Below are 23,097 nucleotides of genomic sequence, written 5' to 3' on the forward strand. Positions count from 1 at the left end.
TATTCCTATCCTCATGCCACCAAAACACATGCATCCTACAGACCCAATTTTAGACTGAACTCTTTTAAGGAGCCAGTTCATTATTTCTCTACATTGTTTTAACTCTAGGTTCAATGGAACTTTGAGATTTCTGGCTGTTTGATGTGGTACCGAGCCCTCTAAGTTGAGTGAAATGTTAGTGAAAGGCAGTTGATTATAGAAAGAAATCTTTACTTTCCATAGATCACGTCTAATCAGCTCTGTGTAGAACTCACCACACCTTTAGGTGCCTAATACATGCGTACTGGGATTCATTCTGGCATTTGCCAATGTGAATCAAGGTGTTTTGTATTGCTTTAGTAAACCAAAAAATAATTAGCCATTTCTTGATTTGAGTCTTGTGTAACACTTTATGAAAGAAAGTGTTACTTTCTCTACTTTACAGGATTGTAACTAACACATTTGGAAACGGGTGGGATTTTTTTTCAGCAGCCTCACCTTTTTTTTCCTTCTCATCTCTCTTGGTGTTTAGCGTTCACTCCTTCCTTTGTTTACTATTACCTTCATGCATGAAGCAAAATTTATCCTGAGGCAGAAAATATACAACTATTTACTCTCGAGAGGCATTTAAATGAAGCGTAGTTTCTCCTGGTGTGAAGATTCCTTATTCTCAATCTATAAAGCACATTGGATCATACAGATGCTGAAACACTGATTAGAATCAGAAGCACTGATTTATCTCACGTTACATTTCTCCAATGAATGTAGCTTCCAAATCCTAGATCATGTATTCTTCCTGGTAATTGGCAACGTAAGCTATATAAATGGACCAAAAATAGAACTGAATCAACATAGACAGATCTACCTGGATAAGCAAACACTGCTATATGAGCAAAAGTAGTATTTTTCCTTTTTAAAAAATATATTTATTTATTTGGTTGTGTCAGAAATTAGTTGTAGCAAGCAGGATGTTGTGTTATGTGTTATGTTGTGTTACATGGCTTCTTTCACTGGGGACACAGACTCTGTAGTTGTAGAACTTGGGCTTAGTTGCTCTGAGGCATGTGAGATCCTAGCTCCCTGGCCAGGGGTTGGACCCACATCCCTTGCATTGCAAGGCGGATTCTTAACCAGGTGAACCACCAGGGAAGTCCCAAGGCAGTATTTTTCTTGTGAAGAAATGAGAATGCAGTATAACTCAGAACTAGTGTTTCTGTTGAAAAGATTACACAAACTGATTTCTGGCCACATATTTTCTAAGCACTATTTGTCGTTGCTGATAAATATGGAAATTAACTGGATTATTTTTAAGGGATGATATGGGGGACTATCTACCAAACCCTTCTAGGCCATGGTGCCTTGGAGTAGTCAGTTATCACTTCCCACTGTGTTTTTCTCATTTCTAAGATGGAAATTATGCTGATAGTTTTACTACTGTATGTAGGGATTGTTGAATCAGACAAGAGAGAAATATGTGAAGGCAAATATTGATATAAACCATTAAATTAAATCAATTATTGTGTTTTTTATATCTGCAGAAGGAATTATCTTTTTGTGATTTCTGAATTCTACATATTAGGAAAACACAACAAGCACATGAAATCTGTTATTTCTTTAGGTATTAGTATTTAGGACAAAACCAATCTTTGAAAAGAGAGTAGGTTTAAAGTCTGTGTGTAAAAAAATATTAGTAACGAAGAATAAATGACAGGTATGGCAGGAATGGTGAAGGTGGTATGCTAATGATTGTAGTTTGGGAAATGGTGAAGCTATAGGGCAAGATTCTGGCTTGGCTTGGTCAGAGAGATTCAGCCATTGGGTAGCCTTAGCACCTGAGGCAGATGATTCGACCTGCATCTCTTTGTATAGTTTGCCATGAAGATTCAGGGAATTAAGATGACTGAAGCACTTAAAATAGTGCCCACCACCGAGCAGTTGTTCACAAAGTGTTGTTATTGTTCTATTTTCAACTGAATAATAATTTATCCCAGCAGATTGTTTTTTAAATAAGAGTTCAACAAGACCATAACTGGGCAGCTGGAGTCTCTAATACCCAGCTGATCATGTGCCTTACATTATTCCCTGCAAGTATTGTTTTTATCGTCTATGAGGCTAACGTATTATATTAGAGTTACTAATATAATAGTGAGCTCAGATTGCAGGCTGAGTTTAGATTAGCTAAATTTAGAGGATTTCTGTTTATTTGGGTAGGTCTGTCCCTCCTATGAGCACTATCTTCTCCCTACACCCCACCGAGTTTAGACTATGTTTCTAAAGAGAAAACCATATTTCCATACCTTTACAAATTACTTTCTTCAAATTTCAACATTTAGATGCCACCTAAAAGCTCTTTGAGATGAACAGAATTATCTGTTTCCTTACTTGCGCTACCCTTTTCCTGGCTATCAAAAGAGCTTCTATGCACTTGCTTTGAGCAAACCCATTGCATTCATTCCTACGGGGTAGTTTTCTATGTATGTTAACTTGCGAATCTCTTTACTAAAATGGAGTTCCAAGATCACTTTATGGGTTTCATTGAAATAATAGTGACCTGAAAGTAAATAATTTTGACTTCAGTGTATCTATTAATATTTATGGTCTGCACTGAAGGAAATCACTTGATTTCTGGGACTGATTCTTACCCATAAAAAGAAGTTAGACTAGGTCAAAGATTTTTAACCCAGGTTATATAGATGAAGTCTATACATTTGGAGAGTGATTTTTTTTACTAACCTATAACTAAAATTAGGATTTTCTTCATTTGTAGGCAACAATACACAGTAACATTTGTGATATTTGTGTTTGTCACCAATGTGCTTAGTCACTTAGTCATATCGGATTATTTTCAATCCCATGGACTGTAGCCCACCAGTCTCCTCTGTCCTTGGGATTTTTCATGCAAGTAAAGTGGAGTAGGTTGCCAGTTCCTTCTCCAGGGGATCTTCCTGACCCAGGGATTGAACCTGTGTCTCCTGTATTGCAGGAAGATTCTTTACCTTCTGAGCCATTTGTGAAGCCCATCACCAATAGAATCATCAATATTTTCATAACATTTAAATTCATGAAGAAACCTTATAGTATCCTTTGATCTCATTATTGCAGAATTATATAGATGATAGACCTGCAGCTAGACCTTGTTAGTTAATGAATTAATGAAGAAAGACATTTGTTACTGTATCATATCTTAAGGATTACTTGAAGATGTTGATAATTATATTTAATATAAATGAAATCCTTTGTATATCATTTATTTATGAATTTTATTTTAAGGAAATCATAGGTTTCATCAAACTAAAAGAGGGGACAATTCAAAACTTGTGGGACCTTGCATTATAAGGATGTTTCTTAGAAGGTCTTTTACACAGACCACTCTTTGGTCATGAACATGATCTAAAATGTGATGACTTTATCTAAAATCAATGAATGTGATGAATTGAAAAATGCATTTCTTCTTTTCTGACAGAATGATATCTCATCTCTCAGAATGATATGGATTTCTCTTTTTACGAAAGCCTACGAGTCACTGTCAAAGAGTATTATCCAAGTTAGTTGTAAAGCCTTCTATAACTAAAGATTTATTAACTAAAAGTAATATGATTTGAATATGCTGAAGACCTGAATTCAGTATTTTCCTAAGCATTCTGGCTGACATGCAATTGACTGGTAATGTTATGTATGTGCCCCTGGAAACATCTGGAATTTTACAGTTTCAAGGAACACATTTTTTTTTCCTCAGGGCTACAAAAGTCTTGTCATAGGTTGGTCACAGTTTTAAATTGCTACTTTCCTAACTGTGTGTATGGAATTACTCTGGATATAGTCTGTGTAACATTTTTGTAATGCTGTGTTTTAACCATGTTATTTTACTCCTCTTCCATTCTTTATTACTGGGGAGCTCTTTATCCACTAGAAATAAGAGCATTTGATTATTGGTAAATCTCAGTGTCTTTTGTCCACTGTAAAAGGTTCTCAAAAATTTTGAGAGGATTACTTAATTACTTATATTTCTTTCTTTTAATTAAATCTATTTTTCCCCATTCTGTTCTCTTCTATTCTATTTTCTTCTGTTCTAGTCTAGTCATAAGTAGCAAGATTTAAATCAAAAGTTTAAGACAAGGCTAGATGATAGATGTCAGAAACACATTAACTTGGGAAGCAGAAATTTCAAAGATCCAAAAGTCAATTATAAGGTGCCTATAACCATCACCCAATTCAAATAATTGAAAAGGTCAGGTTGTTGATGGTTAGAATAAGATTTGTGAGGAAGCATTCTTTAATGCATTCTCTGCTATTGGGAAAGGTATAGAAATTCTTCCCTCTTCATCTCAAACCAAAGGAAGATAGTTTCACCCTTGGAGAGCTAGAAGTAAAGGGGATATTGGGAATGGAATCTGTATCTTATGTGAGACATACAAAATGTTAGAAGGTGACAGATAAGCTGAAGGAGAGGAAGCTATGTAGATTTCAGCCTTTCCTCAACTAATTTATAGGAATAAAGGCCTAAAGACCGTTTCATGTGGACCGAATGTAGCGTATCTGTATTTGGAAGCATGATAGGGCCTTAGGAGACAAAATCTGGAGATGTACTAACACATTTCCAGGGGCTGTGGACATTGTGAAAGAACATGTGTCCATGCCAAGGTTGTGAGAAGTCTCCAACCGTGGGCCTTGGCAAGAAGTCCCTGGAGAGCCCATGAATGTGCTCACAGAGTAGTCAGCTCTATACCCCTGCAGGTCTAGTGACCCCAAAGCCACCCTCCAGTGGCAGTCTTAGCCTTCCCTCTCTTGCTCCAGCTTAGGGGTCCAAGGTAGCCAGCTGACAGGACAAACAGCACTGCTTGTTTCTCGCCTAATAAATCCTGCCTGCTTGAGCTTAAAAGAATAAAGAAAGAAACATCAATCCAGCTCTCCTCCCCCACCCCCCATGACCACAGTTTCTAGGCTCTGCAACAAATCCAAGGTTGGGAAGAAGTTTTATCTGTTTTAAGGTTGATGTATATTGTATGTGATTAGACCTAAGACACTGGCAATTTAATGTGATCACACGATGTTTTTATTATCTAAGAATGATTGGAAAAGTCCTGATACTACCTAAAAGATTGAACCTGAGACGGAAGAAAAGTTCCCCTGCTAAGTATATTTTCAAGAGAGTAAAGGACAAAATAATTTTGCTTTGTGATAATACTCCCTAAGTGCTGTATGTTCGCTAATTTTATGAACTCAGTAAAAATCTATTGCAGTTGAGACAATGCAGTCTTACAATATATCTTGGAAACACAATCTCAAAATCAGCTGGTGCAGTTTAATCATCAACATATTTTCAATCAAATTTTAGATGGAAAGAACATTCTATAATATGTGACTGACTATTTTCTGAAATATCAAAGTATTTTGAGTAATTGACTCAAAAACTAACTTCCTCTAATTTTTAATTTTCTCACATAATAATTCTCTTTTATCTGTACATTTTGCTCTATGTTTGTATTTTTTTTAATAGATTCTCTGCAGCCTCTCTAGAAATGTTGGAATATTTTCCATGCTATTTTTTTTCAAAGTCTATATAGAAGCTGAGTGATCCTAAGATTATAAATTCCATTAGTTTGTTTTGGCAGATGATATATCTTAAACATTACATTCTCTTATACTCATTTTTTAAAAGTCATAGCAACTAAGCAATGTGTGATATAAGACAATGAACATTAGAGGGTTTGTTTGAAAGAAGATATTTCAATTAAAATATTTGGAGAAAACATGCATAATTTTTATGTTTGATTTAATAGATGCTTGAACATGTCTCATCTGTTTCATTTCTGTATCTCCAGATTACATTTCAACTTCACAAACTTGTATAACCACCAGAAGATGACTTGTATACTGTATCAATCCACAGGCTGGAAAGAAAGTATTTGGTATTTTTGAAGAAATGTGCCACAGATCCACTATAAAATCTAGTCTTCAGCGTTTCACTGATTGCTTCAGTTTCCTGACCTAATTAGGTTTTCTCCCTTCAGGTCTATTTTGCTTTTGTTTATTTGCTGTTTGTGTGTTTATTTTTCAGGTGAACCTGATCCCCGTAAGAACTCAGATCTAGTAAATGCCGAGGGAAAACATGCTGGAACGCATTCATAGGTCTGAAACACCTTAAAGACATCTTTCATTATGAGGATGGGAGGTAATGTTTTTGTTTAGATGAAAAATTTATTTCCAAATTGGATGATTTGGAGAGTATCATTAGAAACAAAGTTATCTTATTTAAATGTCCCTTTGGATTCTTTTCTTTTAAATCTCTATTTTCTGAGGCAAACCCTTAACAAGTAAGCTTTAAATATTTACTGTTTAAGTGTACCTTTTCAAAGGATTCTTGACCTACTCAGCAATAAAAATTATATTTACCAAGACCTTTCAGTCCTTTAAAAATAATAAGCTATATCCTATGGGGAGGTTTAATTCTGTTTTCTTCTACAGTACTTCATACAAGAAATATGAATGTTTTATACCAGTTTCCTTTTCTCCTTCATGTAGGAAATATGAGTGCTTACAGTAGGTGATAATAACAAAGCAAGTGCATATTATAAAACAACATCAATATTTGCTCAAATCCATGGACATCGCATCAGTGATTATCCCTTTAAAAATTCAGCTTCTAGGGCTCACCTTTGATCTACCAAATTATCAGCTCTGGGAGTGATGCTAATGTCTGTTTAAAAAGTATAAAAATGAGTCTTGCTATTGGCTTGATGGTAGAGGCAAGAAAAAAATGCTGCAGGTACCATATCAAATCTTTGAGATGTTATTAGGAGCACCTCAAATGTCGCTTTAAATCGATGAAGTTAAAATGTGATTAGCCATAACTGTTTTATACATGCTGCATTTAGACTCGCTTATGGCAAAAAAAGGCATTTTTTAAGGAAATAAATTCACAAGAAATCATGAAGATATATAAAAGCTACATATGCCTAAAAAGCTCTGAATTCAGGTCCCCATTGCTGTCACAAAGGAATGAACAGAATTCCCAACACCACCTCTTTTTAATATAATGAAAGTGCCTTAACATGGTTGCAGCTGTCACCACCACAGTGAGCTGTTTTACAGACCTTTTCCACTGAGCATCACAATAAAGAGAATCTTGCATTACAAAAAACAAAAAAAGAAAAAAATGTGGCTAGCTTTTAAGATGAAACATTTCCCAGTATTCTTGACTCAATTGTATGATTCTCTAATCGATGCTAATAGTTTCACTAATAGCAACTATCAGTGTCATCCTATCAACAGTCCCAGAGTTGGTGACTGTGATTAATAGTTTACATATGAATTGTGGATAGAAATCAAATCACACACTGGATAGAAATTTTAGAAACCAGCTCTGTATTAAAATTTTTAAAGATATTGTCTTATATTGAAACTCCAATACTTTGGCCACCTGATGCGAAGAGCTGACTCATTTGAAAAGTCCCTGATGCTGGGAAAGATTGAGGGCAGGAGGAGAAGGGGACAACAGAGGATAAGATGGTTGGATGGCATCACTGACTCAATGGACATGAGTTTGGGTAAGCTCTGGGAGTTGGTGATGGACAGGGAGGCCTGGCATGCTGCAGTTCATGGGGTTGCAAAGAGTCGGACATGACTGGGTGACTGAACTGAACTGAAATTGTATTAGTTAACAACGATTCCTCTCCATCACCTCCATCCGAACTTTAGACACACACATACACACAAAAGAGATAGGAAGAGAAATTCCAACTGGTATAAAAAGAATATCTATCATTTTCTGATAAATCTCTTAATTTTACAAGGTCAATAAAGTCCAACATGAAATTGCCACACAATAATTGATGCCCATATATGACTAAAACATGATCTTCCTTTTCATTTGAATTTTATTTCAAGATAATGAAAACAGCACTAAAATATTCTAAACCCTCAATTTTTCACAAATATTTTTCTCCTCTTTCAACACACACTCAGAACAGGCCATTTTATGAACTTATATAAGAGACAAACATAAATTTTGAGCTACTAATTCTAGCTACATAAATACACTCAAAGATGCTATCACAGATTTTGACCAGTGTTTCTGTCATTGCTCTTTCTCCGCAATTTGGCCTTCTTCAATCAAACCAGAGAAAATTTAAGGCAAAAGTTGGACATTTTCAAATTTTTATCACTTTGAACCCAGTTATTTCATACGTGACTATGCAATGTATGTACAGAAGGTGAGGCATTTAAAAATTTTACTTTCTTGCTTTGTTTTACGCAGAGTGCTGTAACTGCAAAACTTTCAAGCTTCTAAGTAAAAGGAAAGCAAAAACAAAATTATAGAAAAATATTTTTGCAGCTCTGGGGCTATTTAGATTGTCCTTGTTGTTTTAAATACATGGGAACCAAGTGAGAAGAGGGGCTGCTCAGAAGTTGTAGTTGAAGTCCTAAGACAACAATGAAGCATCAGAGCCCGGACTCTGTGACCTGATGAACTCTTCATTGTAACTCGCAAGCTGGGAAACCACAGCGAAACCTGTTCCTGAAAGCAGTGAACCAGCCTGCATCCACCACTGTTATTGCAAAGCACTAAAGCATCACCCACATGGGGGTCATCACAATGCAAGTCATGCAAGACCTATGGTCCAAGATGACAAGAACCTCCAGCCCTTGTTGGAGACAGACACTAGAACTGAGAATTGGATTTGCCTTCTGGGGTGTTACTCCCATCAGGATGTAACAAAATATATTACAGGTCAAGGGATAAGGGACAAGAAGTGTGTGTGTGTGTGTGTGTGTGTGTGTGTGTACTCAAAAATGTCTGTGAAAATGGAAGCCCACACTCTTCTGCACAGAGAGCATTATTTGATGTGATTTATAATTTTACTACAAACAAACTGCAGCCATTGGAGACTGCTTCCTTGTCATGTTTTGCCTGAGCATGTGCAGAGCCTTGCCTTTGTTCCAAATTGAAGAACTACCTTTATTTGTTACTAGCTGCCAAGAAAGGTCAAGACCAAGTAGGTGTTGTAATTTTCACTGTACAAACTCTTCAATGATTGTGAGACTGAATGAATTTGTTTTTGTGAAAGGTAGAAATCAGATGGAAAAGATCAAGAGTAGTCATCAATTAAAGAAGAAAGTGAAGGTGGATATGTCCATCCTGATGAGTTTTCTGTTGCGCCTGCTTCTTCCCTGGGTTCCACAATGCTAAGCAATATTTTAGAAATGGATGCAATCAGAAGCTTTTAAATCTAAGTAGTGGGAGTTTATAACTCACAACTTAGATATCTTTTCATGTGTAAGCCATATTCTATATGCATATTAGGTATGCATTATTCTAACTTAAGATATATTTGTGCATAGACTGTGTATAAGATGCTTTTAAATGTTCTGTGAATAAGGTCCTTAGCTTTTGTTTCACCTGAAGCATATGTAGAACACAGATAAATAATTGAATTGTATCGTAGATATTATAATGCAATTGATATTTTAAATGCAAGCAGTAAAGATTGATCTATAATGATGTGTGGCAGGGAAAATTTATAGATATGTACATCATGGTGACTTTTTGTCCTTTAACAATGGATTTCTTATTTCTATTTATGGAGAAACTGCAATTACTGCTTTTAATGTCTTTTTTAAGGTAGCTATTTACAAACTAGAAAATATTCTGCATTTAAAATAGAATCTGACTGTCTGGGAAGTCTAATTACTATTGTTCCTATTTGAGCCAGTTGTCTCTCATTAAAGGTATAGACTCTCTCAACAGAGAAATAAATTGAAACACTGCTTCTGAACTGTCATAGGAAACATGTCCACTTTGTTCCTATTAATACTTTAAGATATGTAGACTTTATAACTAAAACAATAGAAGAGTATAATGAAGTCATTATTTTCTGTATATGGGTTTTAACCTAATTTTCCAGGTTATGTAACTTATGAAGCACTGTGACAGAACTTGCAGGGGATCTGAGCAAACGTGCTCCATCCCTTCAGAAGAGCTGTCACGCTGTTGATGCATTTATTCCTTTTAAACTAATCTCCCTGTCTCGCTTCCTCTTTCCCTCCTTCTTTTCGTGTCTTTACTTCTCTCTTCTGTATCTTCCTTATTCCCTCTTCTCTCCCTTTAAGACAGCCACTGACTTGTGTTAATTAGCAGGAAGTTAGAGGGAGGGTCGGAGAAGGCGATGGCACCCCACTCCAGTACTCTTGCCTGGAAAATCCCATGGACGGAGGAGCCTGGTGGGCTGCAGCCCATGGGGTCGCTAAGAGTCAGACACAATTGAGCGACTTCACTTTCACTTTCATGCATTGGAGAAGGAAATGGCAACCCACTCCAGTGTTCTTGCCTGGAAAATCCCAGGGACGGGGGAGCCTGGTGGGCTGCCGTCTATGGGGTCACACAGAGTCGGACACGACTGAAGTGATTTAGTAGCAGCAGCAGCAGAGGGAGGGTAGTGGTGCCCACCCCTTCTTGCGAACATAGTGTTGAATCCATCCTGAAGAGAAGGATGGATAAATGTGACTCCTGAGCCTTAAATTTTTTGCTTAGCATTGTACCTTCAGCTACCCAACATATATCTAACAATTTCATAGGCCTTTTTATTTAAGCAGTATCTCCTTTATTTAATTTTTAACATGACAAGCTACAATTCTTGTTTTTATTCTGCTGTAATTTTCCATATTTTCCTATTATATATGATTGTTAAATAAATCTTACTGGAGGGAAAATATTGTGAACCATTTGGTGCCTGATGTAATTCGATTTGGTGGGGCATTATAAAGTTGATGAAATCAGGGAAAACCAGAAGTACATCATCCTAAAAATTGATATGAGTTCTATCAGAAAGTGATTTTTACTCTATGAAAGAAATGTTCATTGAACAAGTATTATTGCACCTATTATTTGCATGCTCCTGGCTAGATGCTGTGCATATAGGATTCGGGAAAGCTGAATCATTACTCTAGAAATTTCCTATTTTATAGAGGAGCAAATCTATAAACATAAATAACTAAAATGCCACATATAAAGTAATCAGGTACAAATAAAATGCCCCCTCTGGATATTAAAGGAATAAACACTGCCCTTATTTTCAGGGCTTCCAAAAATGGATGGCACATGAGTTGACATTTCAATAACAAATAATAAACAAAAGCTCATATTCATAGCCTATTTTCTGCATACAAGCTCCAGGTAAGCACTTAACAAATGTTATCTCTAATCCTCAATCATCCGGTAAAGTGGGTATAAATATGAGTAAGGAAATCATGTCTCAGAGAAAGAGCCTTGTCTAAGGCCATGTGAGTCTCCAGACTGGAATTGGTTCTAGAGCTCTCTGGCATCAGAGACCTCTTTTTCTTTCCACTGCATCTGTATAAGATGTGGCAGAAGCACAGAGGAAAAGACAGTTCTGTGAAGAATAACATGAATAAGGTAACACTAGAGAAAAAAAAAAAAAGTAAAGAGTGTCAAGGTGAAGACCTGGAGAGTTTTAATTAACTCAGTTAAGAGGAACTGGCTCGGTATGTGTCACTTCTTAGGCTGTGTCTTCATGATGCTAAAGCATTCTCTATGAAAAAAATGTAAAAATTCATCTAATCATCAGATACATGATGCCTAACTTTCTACTTTAAATATGATTCCATGATAAATTTCCACCTAATATCCAAAGGTTTTTGAAGGTCACATTTTAATTTTGAAAATAATTTAATTTTGCAATGGCACCCCACTCCAGTACTCTTGCCTGGAGAATTCCATGGGCGGAGGAGCCTGGTAGGCTGCAGTCCATGGAGTTGTGACGAGTTGGACACGACTTAGCGACTTCCCTTTCACTTTTCACTTTCCTGCATTGGAGAAGGAAATGGCAACCTACTCCAGTGTTCTTGCCTGGAGAATCCCAGGGACGGGGGAATCTAGTGGGTTTCTGTCTATGGGGTTGCAGAGTCAGACACGACTGATGCGACTTAGCAGCAGCAGCAGCAATGTGAATATAAAACACATCTTTCCTTTGGAAGATATGTTAAGCCTTGAGTCCTCTGTTTAATTGATTTCCTTAAATATCACAAAATTTATCCAGCATTTAGCACAAGCTGTAAACAATAATGAAAATATATACTTTAGAGTCAAAAAACAAACACCTAATGATACCCCACATTACATCCCTGTCCTTTCTTCAGAGGTAATTCCAAATATTTAAGACACAAATTCTATGTGTGGACCAACATGCATATTTAAAGCTCTTTGGGGAACTATTTGTCCTTTAGTAGCATTAATAAATTTTCTAGGCTATTTCCTTACTAATTGTGATGGTTGGAGAACTTCCGTTGCCTCTCAGGCTGATACGTTTTTATCTCTAATAATTAAAGAGTTAATTATTTAGTTCTTGTCATAGTCTTACTGTACATTGTATTATCTCTTACATTATCTCTTTTATCCCCTATAACTGCTCTTTGAGGATGTGTTATCCCCATCTTTGGATGAGGAACCACAGCAGAAGAAGGTAAATCATTTGTGCAAGATCACACAGCTATTAAGCTGAGGACCCTGGATTTGAAGTCTGAGTGTGACTCCCTAAACCACGAGGCAAACTGTCTCTGGCCAGTGTGAGAGGATCAGTCCTGTCTTCTCCACCCAGATCAACCATTACCTTCCTTTTCTAACCTTTACTCCATCCTACTCTTTATTCTCTCCAGGTATTTGTCCCTAAAAGCTACCACTCTGAGAGGGCAGAATTTCTACTGACCAACAGCAGGGGCAAGTATGCTTGGGTGACCAATGAAATCATGTATTACAGCAGGAAAGGCGCCTTCTATTTCTCTGGATGGAGGAATTATTTCCCATGCTTAATATGTGACCTTAAATTTTTCCTTTTCAGATAACTAGTGGTATTCAGTCCAGACCTTTGCTACTGAACATGTGGGAACTTCTTAGAGATGAAGAATCTCAGGGCTCATCCAAAACTTTTAACTCTAATTGGCCTTTTAAGATGATAACTGGTTGATTTCTATACATATCATTGTTCTATACGTTAATCAAATATTATGGAGATAATTCTAAGTACCTACCGAGCATTTAGACATGCAGTTTTTCCACCACACTAGACAAGAGCTCCAGAGTTCACACTCTTAACACTGTTCTACTCCCTCAAAACTAAAGCAGACCAAACCCCTACAAACTCCTAAACTGGACAGTTACGATTTCTTCAGTTGTTGAGAAGCTTGCTAGGACACAGCACTTGGGTTGATTGAAAGTTAAGTTGTATTGTTTCCATAAGCATTAATGACCCATTTCCTTTTTTCTATCAAGAGAGCATCGCATGGTTTGGATCCTTACCTTCTCGCATGTGCTCCACATTTGGCTGCTCTACTTCCAGCTCTTTTCACTTGTTCTTTTCTGCACACTGTTATTATATTGATTTTTGTATCTTACATATGTACATACCTGAAGTTGCTCATTCGTATCTGACTCTTTGCAACCCCATGGACTGTAGCCTACCAGGCTCCTCAGTCCATGGAATTTTCCAGGCAAGAGTACTGGAGTCGGTTGCCATTTCCTTCTCCAGCGGATCTTCCCAACGCAGGGATTGAACCTGCGTCTCCTGCATTACAGGCAGACACTTCACTCTCTGAGCCACCAGGGAAGCCCATTATTCTATTAAATCTCCTTAATTCATTCTTTGGAACTACCCCTCTTCTTCTCAAAAACATTTTATCCCTGTTTACACCGGGGGTCAGTAAGCCCTTTCTGGTAAGAATCAGGAAGTAGATATTTTAGGTTTTACAGGCCACATCCCATAACACTGTCTTTCCTCCCCTCTTTCCTCCTCTTCTTCCCCTTTTCTTTCTTCTCTTCCTTGTCTACTTTTACAAGCCTTTAAAAATGTAAAAGGCAAGTATAAAAACAAAAAGCATTCTTAACTCGGGGGTTGGGAGTGGTACATCAAAATAGGCCCCCTGGCCAATTTAGCCCGGGAGCCTCTGACACTTGCTTCTTTTTCATATGGAAGAGTTTGTACCCTGGCAGGAAAGAGTGAGGCTGCTGATACCGTTGTCCTCCCCAAGAGAGTAGCTTCCCCAGGGCCTGCACAACTATCTGAGGAAGAGGGAGGTGATAATTTCCAGTTAGCCTGTCACCCATTCACAGCCCAGGGAGCAGTTTAGCAGGGCCGGCTCCACCACTGGTTCTCAACACTTAGAAGGCTTCAGCATCACCTGGAGGGTCTGTTGAACTGCAGATTCCTAAGCCCAACCTCCCAGAGGGCCTGAAGAACTATGGATGGAGGTTTGTGACATTGTACAGGAGGCAGTGATCAAGACTATCCCAGAGAAAAAGAAATGCGAAAAGGCAAAATGGATATCTGAGGAGGCCTTACAAATGGCTGAGAAAAGAAGAAAAGCTAAAGGCAAAGGAGAAAAGGAGAGAGATACCCATTTGAATGCAGAGTTCCAAAGAATAGCAAGGAGAGATAAGAAAGCCTTCCTCAGCCAGCGATTAGTGCAAAGAAATAGAGGAAAACAACAGAATGGGAAAGACTAGAGATCTCTTCAAGCAAATTAGAGATACCAAGGGAATATTTCATGCAAAGATGGGCTCAGAAAAGGACAGAAGTAGTATGGACCTAACAGAAGCAGAAGATATTAAGAAGAGGTGGCAAGAATACACAGAAGAACTATACAAAAAAGATTTTTATGACCAGATAATCACGATGGTGTGATCACTCACCTAGAGCCAGACAACCTGGAATGTGAAGTCAAGTGTGCCTTAGGAAGCATCACGATGAACAAAGCCAGTGGAGGTGATGGAATTCCAGTTGAGCTATTTCAAATCCTGAAAGATGATGCTTTGAAAGTGCTGCACTCAATATGCCAGCAAATTTGGAAAATTCAGCAGTGACCACAGGACTAGAAAAGGTCAATTTTCATTCCAATTCCACAGAAAGGCAATGCCAAAGAATGCTCAAACTGCTGCAAAGCTGGATTTAAAAAAGGCAGAGGAACTAGAGATCAAATTGCCAACATCCGTTGGATGTTGGATCATCATCCGTTGGATCATTGTAAAAGCAAGAGAGTTCCAGAAAAACATCTACTTCTGTTTTATTGACTACGCTGAAGCCTTTGACTGTGTGGATCACAACAAACTGTGGAAAATTCTTGAAGAGATAGGAATATCAGACCACCTTACCTGTCTCCTGAGAAATCTGTATGCAAGTCAAGAAGCAACAGGTAAAACTGAACATGGAACAACAGACTGGTTCCAAATCGGGGAAGGAGTACGTCAAGGCTGTATATTGTCACCCTGCTTATTTAACTTATATGCAGAGTACATCATGAGAAACGCTGGGTTATGAAGCACAAGCTGGAATCAAGATTGCAGGAAAAATATCAATAACCTCAGATATGCAAATGACACCATCCTTATGGCAGAAAGTAAAGAAGAACTAAAAAGCATCTTGATGAAAATGAATGAGGAGAGTAAAAATGTTGGCTTAAAATTCAACATTCAGAAAACTAAGATCATGGCATCCAGTCCCATCACTTCCATGGGAAATAGATGGGGAAACAGTGACAGACTTTATTTTCTTGGGCTCCAAGATCACTGCATATGGTGACTGCAGCCATGAAATTAAAAGACGCTTACTCCTTGGAAGAAAAGTTATGACCAACATAGACAGCATATTCAAAAGCAGAGACATTACTTTGCCGACAAAGGTCTGTCTAGTCAAAGCTATGGTTTTTCCAGTGGTCGTGTATGGTTGTGAGAGTTCGACTATAAACAAAGCTGAGCACCAAAGCATTGATTCTTTTGAACTGTGGTGCTGGAGAAGACTTAAGAGTCCCTCACACTGCTAGGAGATGAAACCAGTCAATCCTAAAGGAAATCAGTCCTGAATACTCATTGGAAGGACTGATGCTGAAGCTGAAACTCCAATACTTTGGCCACCTGATGAGAAGAACTGACTCATTGGAAAAGACCCTGATGCTGGGAAAGATTGAAAGCAGGAGGAGAAGGTGTCGACAGAGGATGAGGTGGTTGGATGGCATCACGGACTCAATGAATGTGAGTTTGAGCAAACTCCAGGAGTTGGTGATGGACAGGGAAGCCTGGCAGGCTGCAGTCCATGGGGTCACAGAGATTTGGACAAGAATGAGGGACTTAACTGAACTGACCTCCCAGAGGTTCTGATACCATGAGTCCCGGGTAGAGCCTAAGGTGATGCTGATGCCATTGGACTAGAGATCTCACCTAAAGAACCAGTGGTTTATAAATAAGCAAGGCTTTAACACGTTAGCATAGTATTCAAAGTCCTTTGCAGTCTAACCCCAGCCTATCATTTTAGCCGTAGCCTTCACGACACCACTCACTGCTCCTGGACCTCAGGTATGCCCCGGACATGACGCCTCCTCTGCATGGATCTTGCCACTCCCTTTGCCACCTTTACCTGTCACTGTCCCTCCTTCCTCCAAGGACCTGAGAACAGAAAGCTTCTTCTCCCAGAAAGCCTCTTCTCATCGCTCTGGTCAGAACTCTCAGACCTTCTCTTCTGGATGAGCACGTCTCATACCCCTCTGTGCAGGGAACGTGAGGTTCTCCATTTCATGTGTTTCCTGCCAGATTTTAAGATAAAGAAGCACTGAACCTACACATGGTAGATATTCAGTAAATATTCGTTAAATAAATGAATATGAGTAAGTAAATGAAGGTAAGAAGGAAAAGTTTATTTTTGTTTGTTCTGATATATGATTGAGTTAATCTTTTTCAGATAACATCTCTAGTTAATTCAACCAAAATGAGACTCACTTTTCAGGCTTTTTATATCTACATAATTCCAAGAATCCATTTGTGTTTTTTCCCCCCGCTCAGAACAGACGAATGGCAGGGGGGTGGTGTGCATTAATTCTTAATAGCTTGCTAAAAGTCATTTCAGTTCAGTTGCTCAGTCGTGTCTGATTCTTTGCAACCCCATGAATCACAGCACGCCAGGCCTCCCTGTCCATCACCAACTCCTGGAGTTCTCTCAGACTCACGTCCATCGAGTCAGTGATGCCATCCAGCCATCTCATTCTCTGTCATCCCCTTCTCCTCCTGCCCCCAATCCCTCCCAGCATCAGGGTCTTTTCCAATGAGTCAACTCTTCACATCAGGTGGCCAAAGTACTGGAGTTTCAGCTTTAGCATCAGTCCTTCCAAAGAACGCCCAGGACTGATCTCCTTTAGAATGGACTGGTTGGATCTCCTTGCAGTCCAAGGGACTCTCAAGAGTCTTGTCCAAACCACAGTTCAAAAGCATCAGTTCTTTGGCACTCAGCTTTCTTCACAGTCCAACTCTCACATCCATACTGGATTATACAAGAAAAACATTACAGTCTCCCCATCTGTCCCTTGTCTACCATTGGACAGATGGATCTGCTGGTGCAGAGACATGTGAATTATAGCTAATCTTACCAACTTCACAAGGAGAAAAGGTCGCGTTTCCTGGGTGATTCATACAGGAAACAATACAAGCTTCAGAGCAACATTGGCCTCAATTCATAATATGTCTTTGGTAGTTGGTAGCTGTCAAGCTTTACATTTCCTGACTTCTCACCACAGAGACTTTGGTAGAATGGTAAAATAACAGTGAAGAACATTTAAAGGACCTAGACTGTACTTGACACATTGTTGGTTCCAAATTAACAGAAGTTAATATTATTTTATTTTTATCCAGGTGTTGTTATTTCTTGTTGAATTGTATGTGGAAGACCTGAGGCAATAAATATCTCATCCAAAGACGGAATTTGGCCCTTAGTTCAATTTCAGACTTTGTTGATTACAGTTTCTGTGATCTTGGCCTCAATTTTCTCATCTATGAAATGGAGATAGTAAGAGTACCTATTTTATAGAATTACTGGAATGATTACATGAAATGACCCATTTAAGGTACTGAGAATATCCACTGACATATAGAAAAGTTGAAATAGTATGAACTATGAAAATAAGGATATCAGGAGCTCCACCTCAATCCTTTGAAATTAATTATTGCTTATAGTTGCATGGTTTTTACTTTAGTAGCAATATCCTAAAAGTCCACATGATGGTGAGGTTGTTCCATGTGAAGAGTAGGCCAGCTATTTTATAATAGAGGTCAGCATTTAGGTCCTTGGCTTTTTAAAAAAGCAAAATCACATATAGATATATGAAAATACAGTTTGACCTATGAAGACAGATAACAATATTGATATATGTCATGTGGATATTCAATTTTAGGGACTTTGTAAAATTTAAATATTGAAAAACATCAGCATTAAGATAAAATATCAATAACCTTTAGACTTTCTGAATGGAGTTAAATAAAACACACGATTAGATAATCCAAGTGTACTTAGAAGCAACAATAGCAGTTTCTCAAAAAAAAATAACCCTGCAGGCAAACTTCTCATTAACAAAAATTTTTTAAAAAAAGCTCTCTTTGGTGGAAATAAAAAAGGGAGGAGAACTTTGATAATGTGGAAATTGTGTGAGAAGAGCAGCTGTGTCCACTAAATGTGGTAAGTCAGATGCCTTCTAGGAGCCAAGTGGGTCAACAATGAAACCGTAATCTTCCAATGCATGGGAGACAAGAGGGCCACTAGAAATAGCCATGGTGCAGAAGACACATTCAGAAGGAAATGACTTGGCAGGTGTGGACAGGAACTTATTAAGAGCAAGTTGTGTGGTCAGGGAGGGGAGAGGAAAGGAGCCGGTCTTGCCTCTGCCTTGGCCTCTCTCTGGCTCCTTTCTCTTTCCACCTCCCACTGCGCCACAGTCCTACACCCTCCTTTGTTTTGTCTAGCTTATTCTGGGTCTCTCCCTCCATTCCCACTTAGCTTTCTCTTAACAGAAAATAATTTGATAACTTAAGGAAATATTTGTTTTAAAAATGTTTTAATTCTGTGTGCTTAATTTAATAGCAAATGGGTTAAATCTCCTTTTGCCCTTTAAAAAAAAGCTCCATTTGTATTTCAGTGTGTTTACATTATGTGCATGTTCATATACAGTTGTGGACATATACATATTTTTTATGGGCTTCCCAGGCAGCTCAGCGGTGGCGAATCTGCCTGCCAGGGCAGGAGACACGAGTGAGATCCCTGGGCTGGGAAGATTCCCTGGAGAAGGAAATGGCAGTCCACTACAGTATTCTTTGCTGGGAAATCCCATGGACAGAGGAGCCTGGCAAGCTGCAGTCCATGGGGCTGCAAAAAGGCAGACACGACTTAGTGACTAAACAACAGCAAGAATAATGTTTAAAACACCAGACAAATATCACAAATAAGTGACAATCTCAAATAGGAAATCTATGTCCCATTAGGGCAAAAGAAGAAAGATGAGCGCAACATCTGGTAATGTGATTAGTACGATTAGGGAAACATCCACAGAATTTACGCTGCAGGGGAGATATAATGGGAAATACCCATTTACTGCAATGCCTTGACAGGTGCTGCTGCTGCTAAGTCGCTTCAGTCCTGTCCGACTCTGCGACCCCATAGACGGAAGCCCAACAGGCTCCCCCGTCCCTGGGATTCTCCAGGCAAGAATGCTGGAGCGGGTTGCCACTTCCTTAGTCTCTTGTAAATAAAGGAGAGAAGATATTCTCCTATCATTCTTGAAGAGATCTTTAAGCATCTGCAAGTAATTTTTGCAAAGTTCTTATTGTTCCACTGCTTTGATTCATAGTTATACCGTTGCAGAGGAAAGACAGATTAATAGGAAATAAGTATACATGTACATTTAATATAAATTTTGCATGTCACAGGAATCTTTATAAGGAAATGAAGACCCAAAGAAACAGATCAGAGTGTTTTTGCTAGGACTGATGAAGAATGGACAGCCATGGAAAAATATGACAGGTTAAGAAGTGTGAGGTGAATAGAGGAAATGGGGAAGCCTCTAACGCCTGTGTGTTTGGATTCTTCTGAGAGTCCCTTTGTCTTCAGAAACAAGGATCCTCCTCCCCAGGTACAGGGAGGACACCATTCATGTGAGGGTTCTGGGTCTGTTTCAGTGGAGAGGGACAGCGAGAAGGCAAGAGTGAGCTTCCTGTGTCCGTTTTCTCAAAATCCTCCAACTCAAAATGTCCAGCATGCCCTGGTGCCATATTTGGGAGTAGTGTGTCCTGAATCCCATCACTACTTTTGAGAAAAATGGATTTTTAAATTCCAGCGAAACTCCTTCCTCAGTTAGTTTGCGGGGAGCAGCAGTTAGAATGCTCTATTCGGTTCCTGCTTAAGCAGCATGTTGCTTTTTAATACTATAATATCTATAATATATTCTCTATAGTTACTCATTTAGGTCTGAGGTAATTATTATTTACATTAGTTTTACATTTTCTGCAATATATAATCTGGGAGATGGTATGTGAAAAATTATCATTCCTCAAATCCTGGAAGAGAGATGGGGAAAGATAATTTGATAATAAAAAATAACAACTTGTGCAATTTACTTTAATTTTACAAGTTATTAGAAATTAAGAAACAGGAACAACTTTAAAAGATGGATGTCTTTTTTTCTCTAAGAATAGATTGTACTTAGGATTGTCATAAACTTGGCAAATCCTTTTTTTGTAAGATATTAAAGGCTATTTTTTAACGGACACTTGGTGTGCTACAGTCCATAGGGTCTCAAAGAGTTGGACACAACAACCACAAACATAGAAAGGGCTTTCCTGATGGCTCAGTCGGTAAAGATTTGCCTGTAGTGCAGGAGACACAGGTTCAGTTCCTGGGTCTGGAAGATCCACTGGAGAAGGAAATAGCAACCCCCTCCAGTATTCTTGCTTGAAGAATTCCATGGACAGAGGAGCCTGGTGGGCTACAGTCCAAAGGGTTTCAAAGAGCCCAACCTGACTGAGGGACTAGGCACACATGCAAACATAGAAAGGATTCTAAGTGTGCCAAATACTTCAAAAAGAGCTTCAGATTTTCTTTTCTATTGGCCACAGGTCATTTTATTTTGAAGTCAATGTCAAAGCATCAAAGTAAAACTCAGGTTCTTCTTCCCACCCCAGTCTCAGCAAAATTATCCCCATGTGCTTTGTGTATGAAACGTAGAAAAGTTACTTCTAAGTCAATCTATAATGCACTATAAGAAAACATAAAAACCTATGGTTTCTAAGAAGGATAGGCTTTTTCATCCTAAAAACTATTACAACTTCTCAAACAGATCATAAGATAGTGGAAGAGTTTGTTGGACCGTTGGTTCATTTAGGGCCACTTGCTTTGGACTCTAGTTTCCTGTTCTATAAAGTGAATCCTACCCATCATATATATTTAATATGATTATTAACTGAAAAGAGGTGAGGCCTCTTTATTAATTGTAAAGAACTGAGCATATAGTTGCTAGCAGGATGGCAACAATAGGAGCCTTCTCATTTTTATAACTCTGACATTTAAATCAGTAGTTTGTATGTAGTAGACTATCAATACATATGTGTGTGTGTGTGTGTGTGTGTGTGTGTGTATTTGTGGAAATAAATGGAATCAAAACCAATAGCATTTGAAAAAGAAGCAAAGGAATAAATAAATAATGGAATTTGAAAAACGAGAAAGAAAATTAAAAGCTGCCTTATAGTAAGAGAAAGTTTATTGTAACCCCATGGACTATATAGTCCATGGAATTCTCCAGGTCAGAATACTGGAGTGGTAGCCTTTTCCTTCTCCAGGGATCTTCCCAACCCAAGGGCTCAAACACAGGTCTCCCACATTGCAGGTGGATTCTTTACCAGCTGAGATACAAGGGAAGCCCAAGAATACTGGAGTGGGTAGCCTATCCCTTCTCCAGCGGATCTTCCAGACCCAAGAATCAAACCGGGGTCTCCTGCATTTCAGACAGATTCTTTACCAACTGAGCTATCAGGGAAGCCCCTATTCCAGAAATAGAAAAACTAAAAATGAATCACTTAAAATTTACTTAAATTCAAGATGTCACTTTTGGCTATAGAGAGAAATAAATTGAAATGAAAAAGAACTTGGCAAATAGTGTGGCATCAGTGACTAGCCAAAAAGTACATATATATGAAGGAACAATTTATGAAAAACATGTCAATGTTTATGTATAAAATAACGAAAGTACTTCAGAGAGCAATCCTGGAGAAAGAAAATAACACATGATGATGGAGTTGGAAGTAACGGTGGTGATGGGTATTTGTTTTGCGTTGGTATTTTTCCAAGCACAAGTAGGAACACAACACTAAGTCAGCTTCTGTTTGTTATCAACCCATTTTGCACCTGGAGGACAAAAAGAAAATAACTCTTACTTCAGAATACAAGGGGAATATTCCAGAGAATTTAATACCATGTCATGTAAATCTCTGTAGAGGGAAAAATCTGCTAGGCATCACTTAAAGGCAAGAAACTTGTATGCTTAGATAAATTATCCAATTGGTGATTTGTGGGAGGAAATTTTTCCTGGAAAGAGTTCCTTTTAAATTTTAAAAGATAAAAATTTATCACATTTTTATGCATTTTCTAAGGAGTCAAACGAGAAAACAATTGGCTACAATGCTAATGCTGTTACACGCATGCAGGCTATACATATATGTAGTATATGTGTATTTCTAACTTAAGCAATTGTGTTCTTGTGGCGGTTAGACAAGCATTCAAAGATACCCCTTTTCTCCTCTGATCCCATCTTCCCTTCGTGCTGCTACTTTCCATCTGTTCCCATCTCTTCTGTCTTTTGCTGCTTGTCTGCAGTTCCTGAAAGAGCCAGAGCGGGAAACAAAGGTCTTAGGGTTGGAAGGCGCCTCACATGATCATCTGGTTACCCCTCTCCTACATCATTCTTCACATTTCACTGATTAGGAAACTGGGTCCCAGAGAAATTCAAGAACTTTTCCAATGTCACACAGTTAAAACAAAGAAAAAATGCCACCCTCTGCTACATCAGCTCCATTTCCTTCCAGAATTTATCACTGTCTGAAATGACCTAATTCACTAATTCATTTACATACATATTGACAGTCTTCAAATACTAGAATATACATCCAAGAATTTAAGGACCTGAACTATTCTTGTGTCCTCAGCGCCTAATGTCCTTTACATCATAGGCATTCATTGAATAATAAACTAGAATATTGGTTTCTTGTTTCCAGTGTATAATTTTATAAACTCTACCAAATTATCCTAT

General features: G+C 38.3%; 1 protein-coding gene across 5 annotated transcripts in view; it reads left to right on the plus strand.

Moving 5' to 3' along the window:
- The window catches only part of PDE1A (phosphodiesterase 1A), a 401,628-nt gene extending 390,939 nt beyond the window's left edge, over nt 1-10,689 (plus strand). For all 5 annotated transcript variants that reach the window (XM_060409673.1, XM_060409672.1, XM_042243653.2 and 2 more), the window contains 2 exons: nt 6,038-6,151; nt 8,237-10,689. In XM_060409673.1, coding sequence (XP_060265656.1) covers nt 6,038-6,108 — 71 coding nt within the window. In that variant the 3' untranslated portion in view covers nt 6,109-6,151; nt 8,237-10,689. The remainder of the gene's footprint in view (nt 1-6,037; nt 6,152-8,236) is intronic.
- The last annotated feature ends 12,408 nt before the right edge of the window (nt 10,690-23,097 follow it).

This window comes from Ovis aries, chromosome 2 (genome assembly GCF_016772045.2).
Source record: "Ovis aries strain OAR_USU_Benz2616 breed Rambouillet chromosome 2, ARS-UI_Ramb_v3.0, whole genome shotgun sequence".
NCBI lineage: Eukaryota > Metazoa > Chordata > Mammalia > Artiodactyla > Bovidae > Ovis > Ovis aries.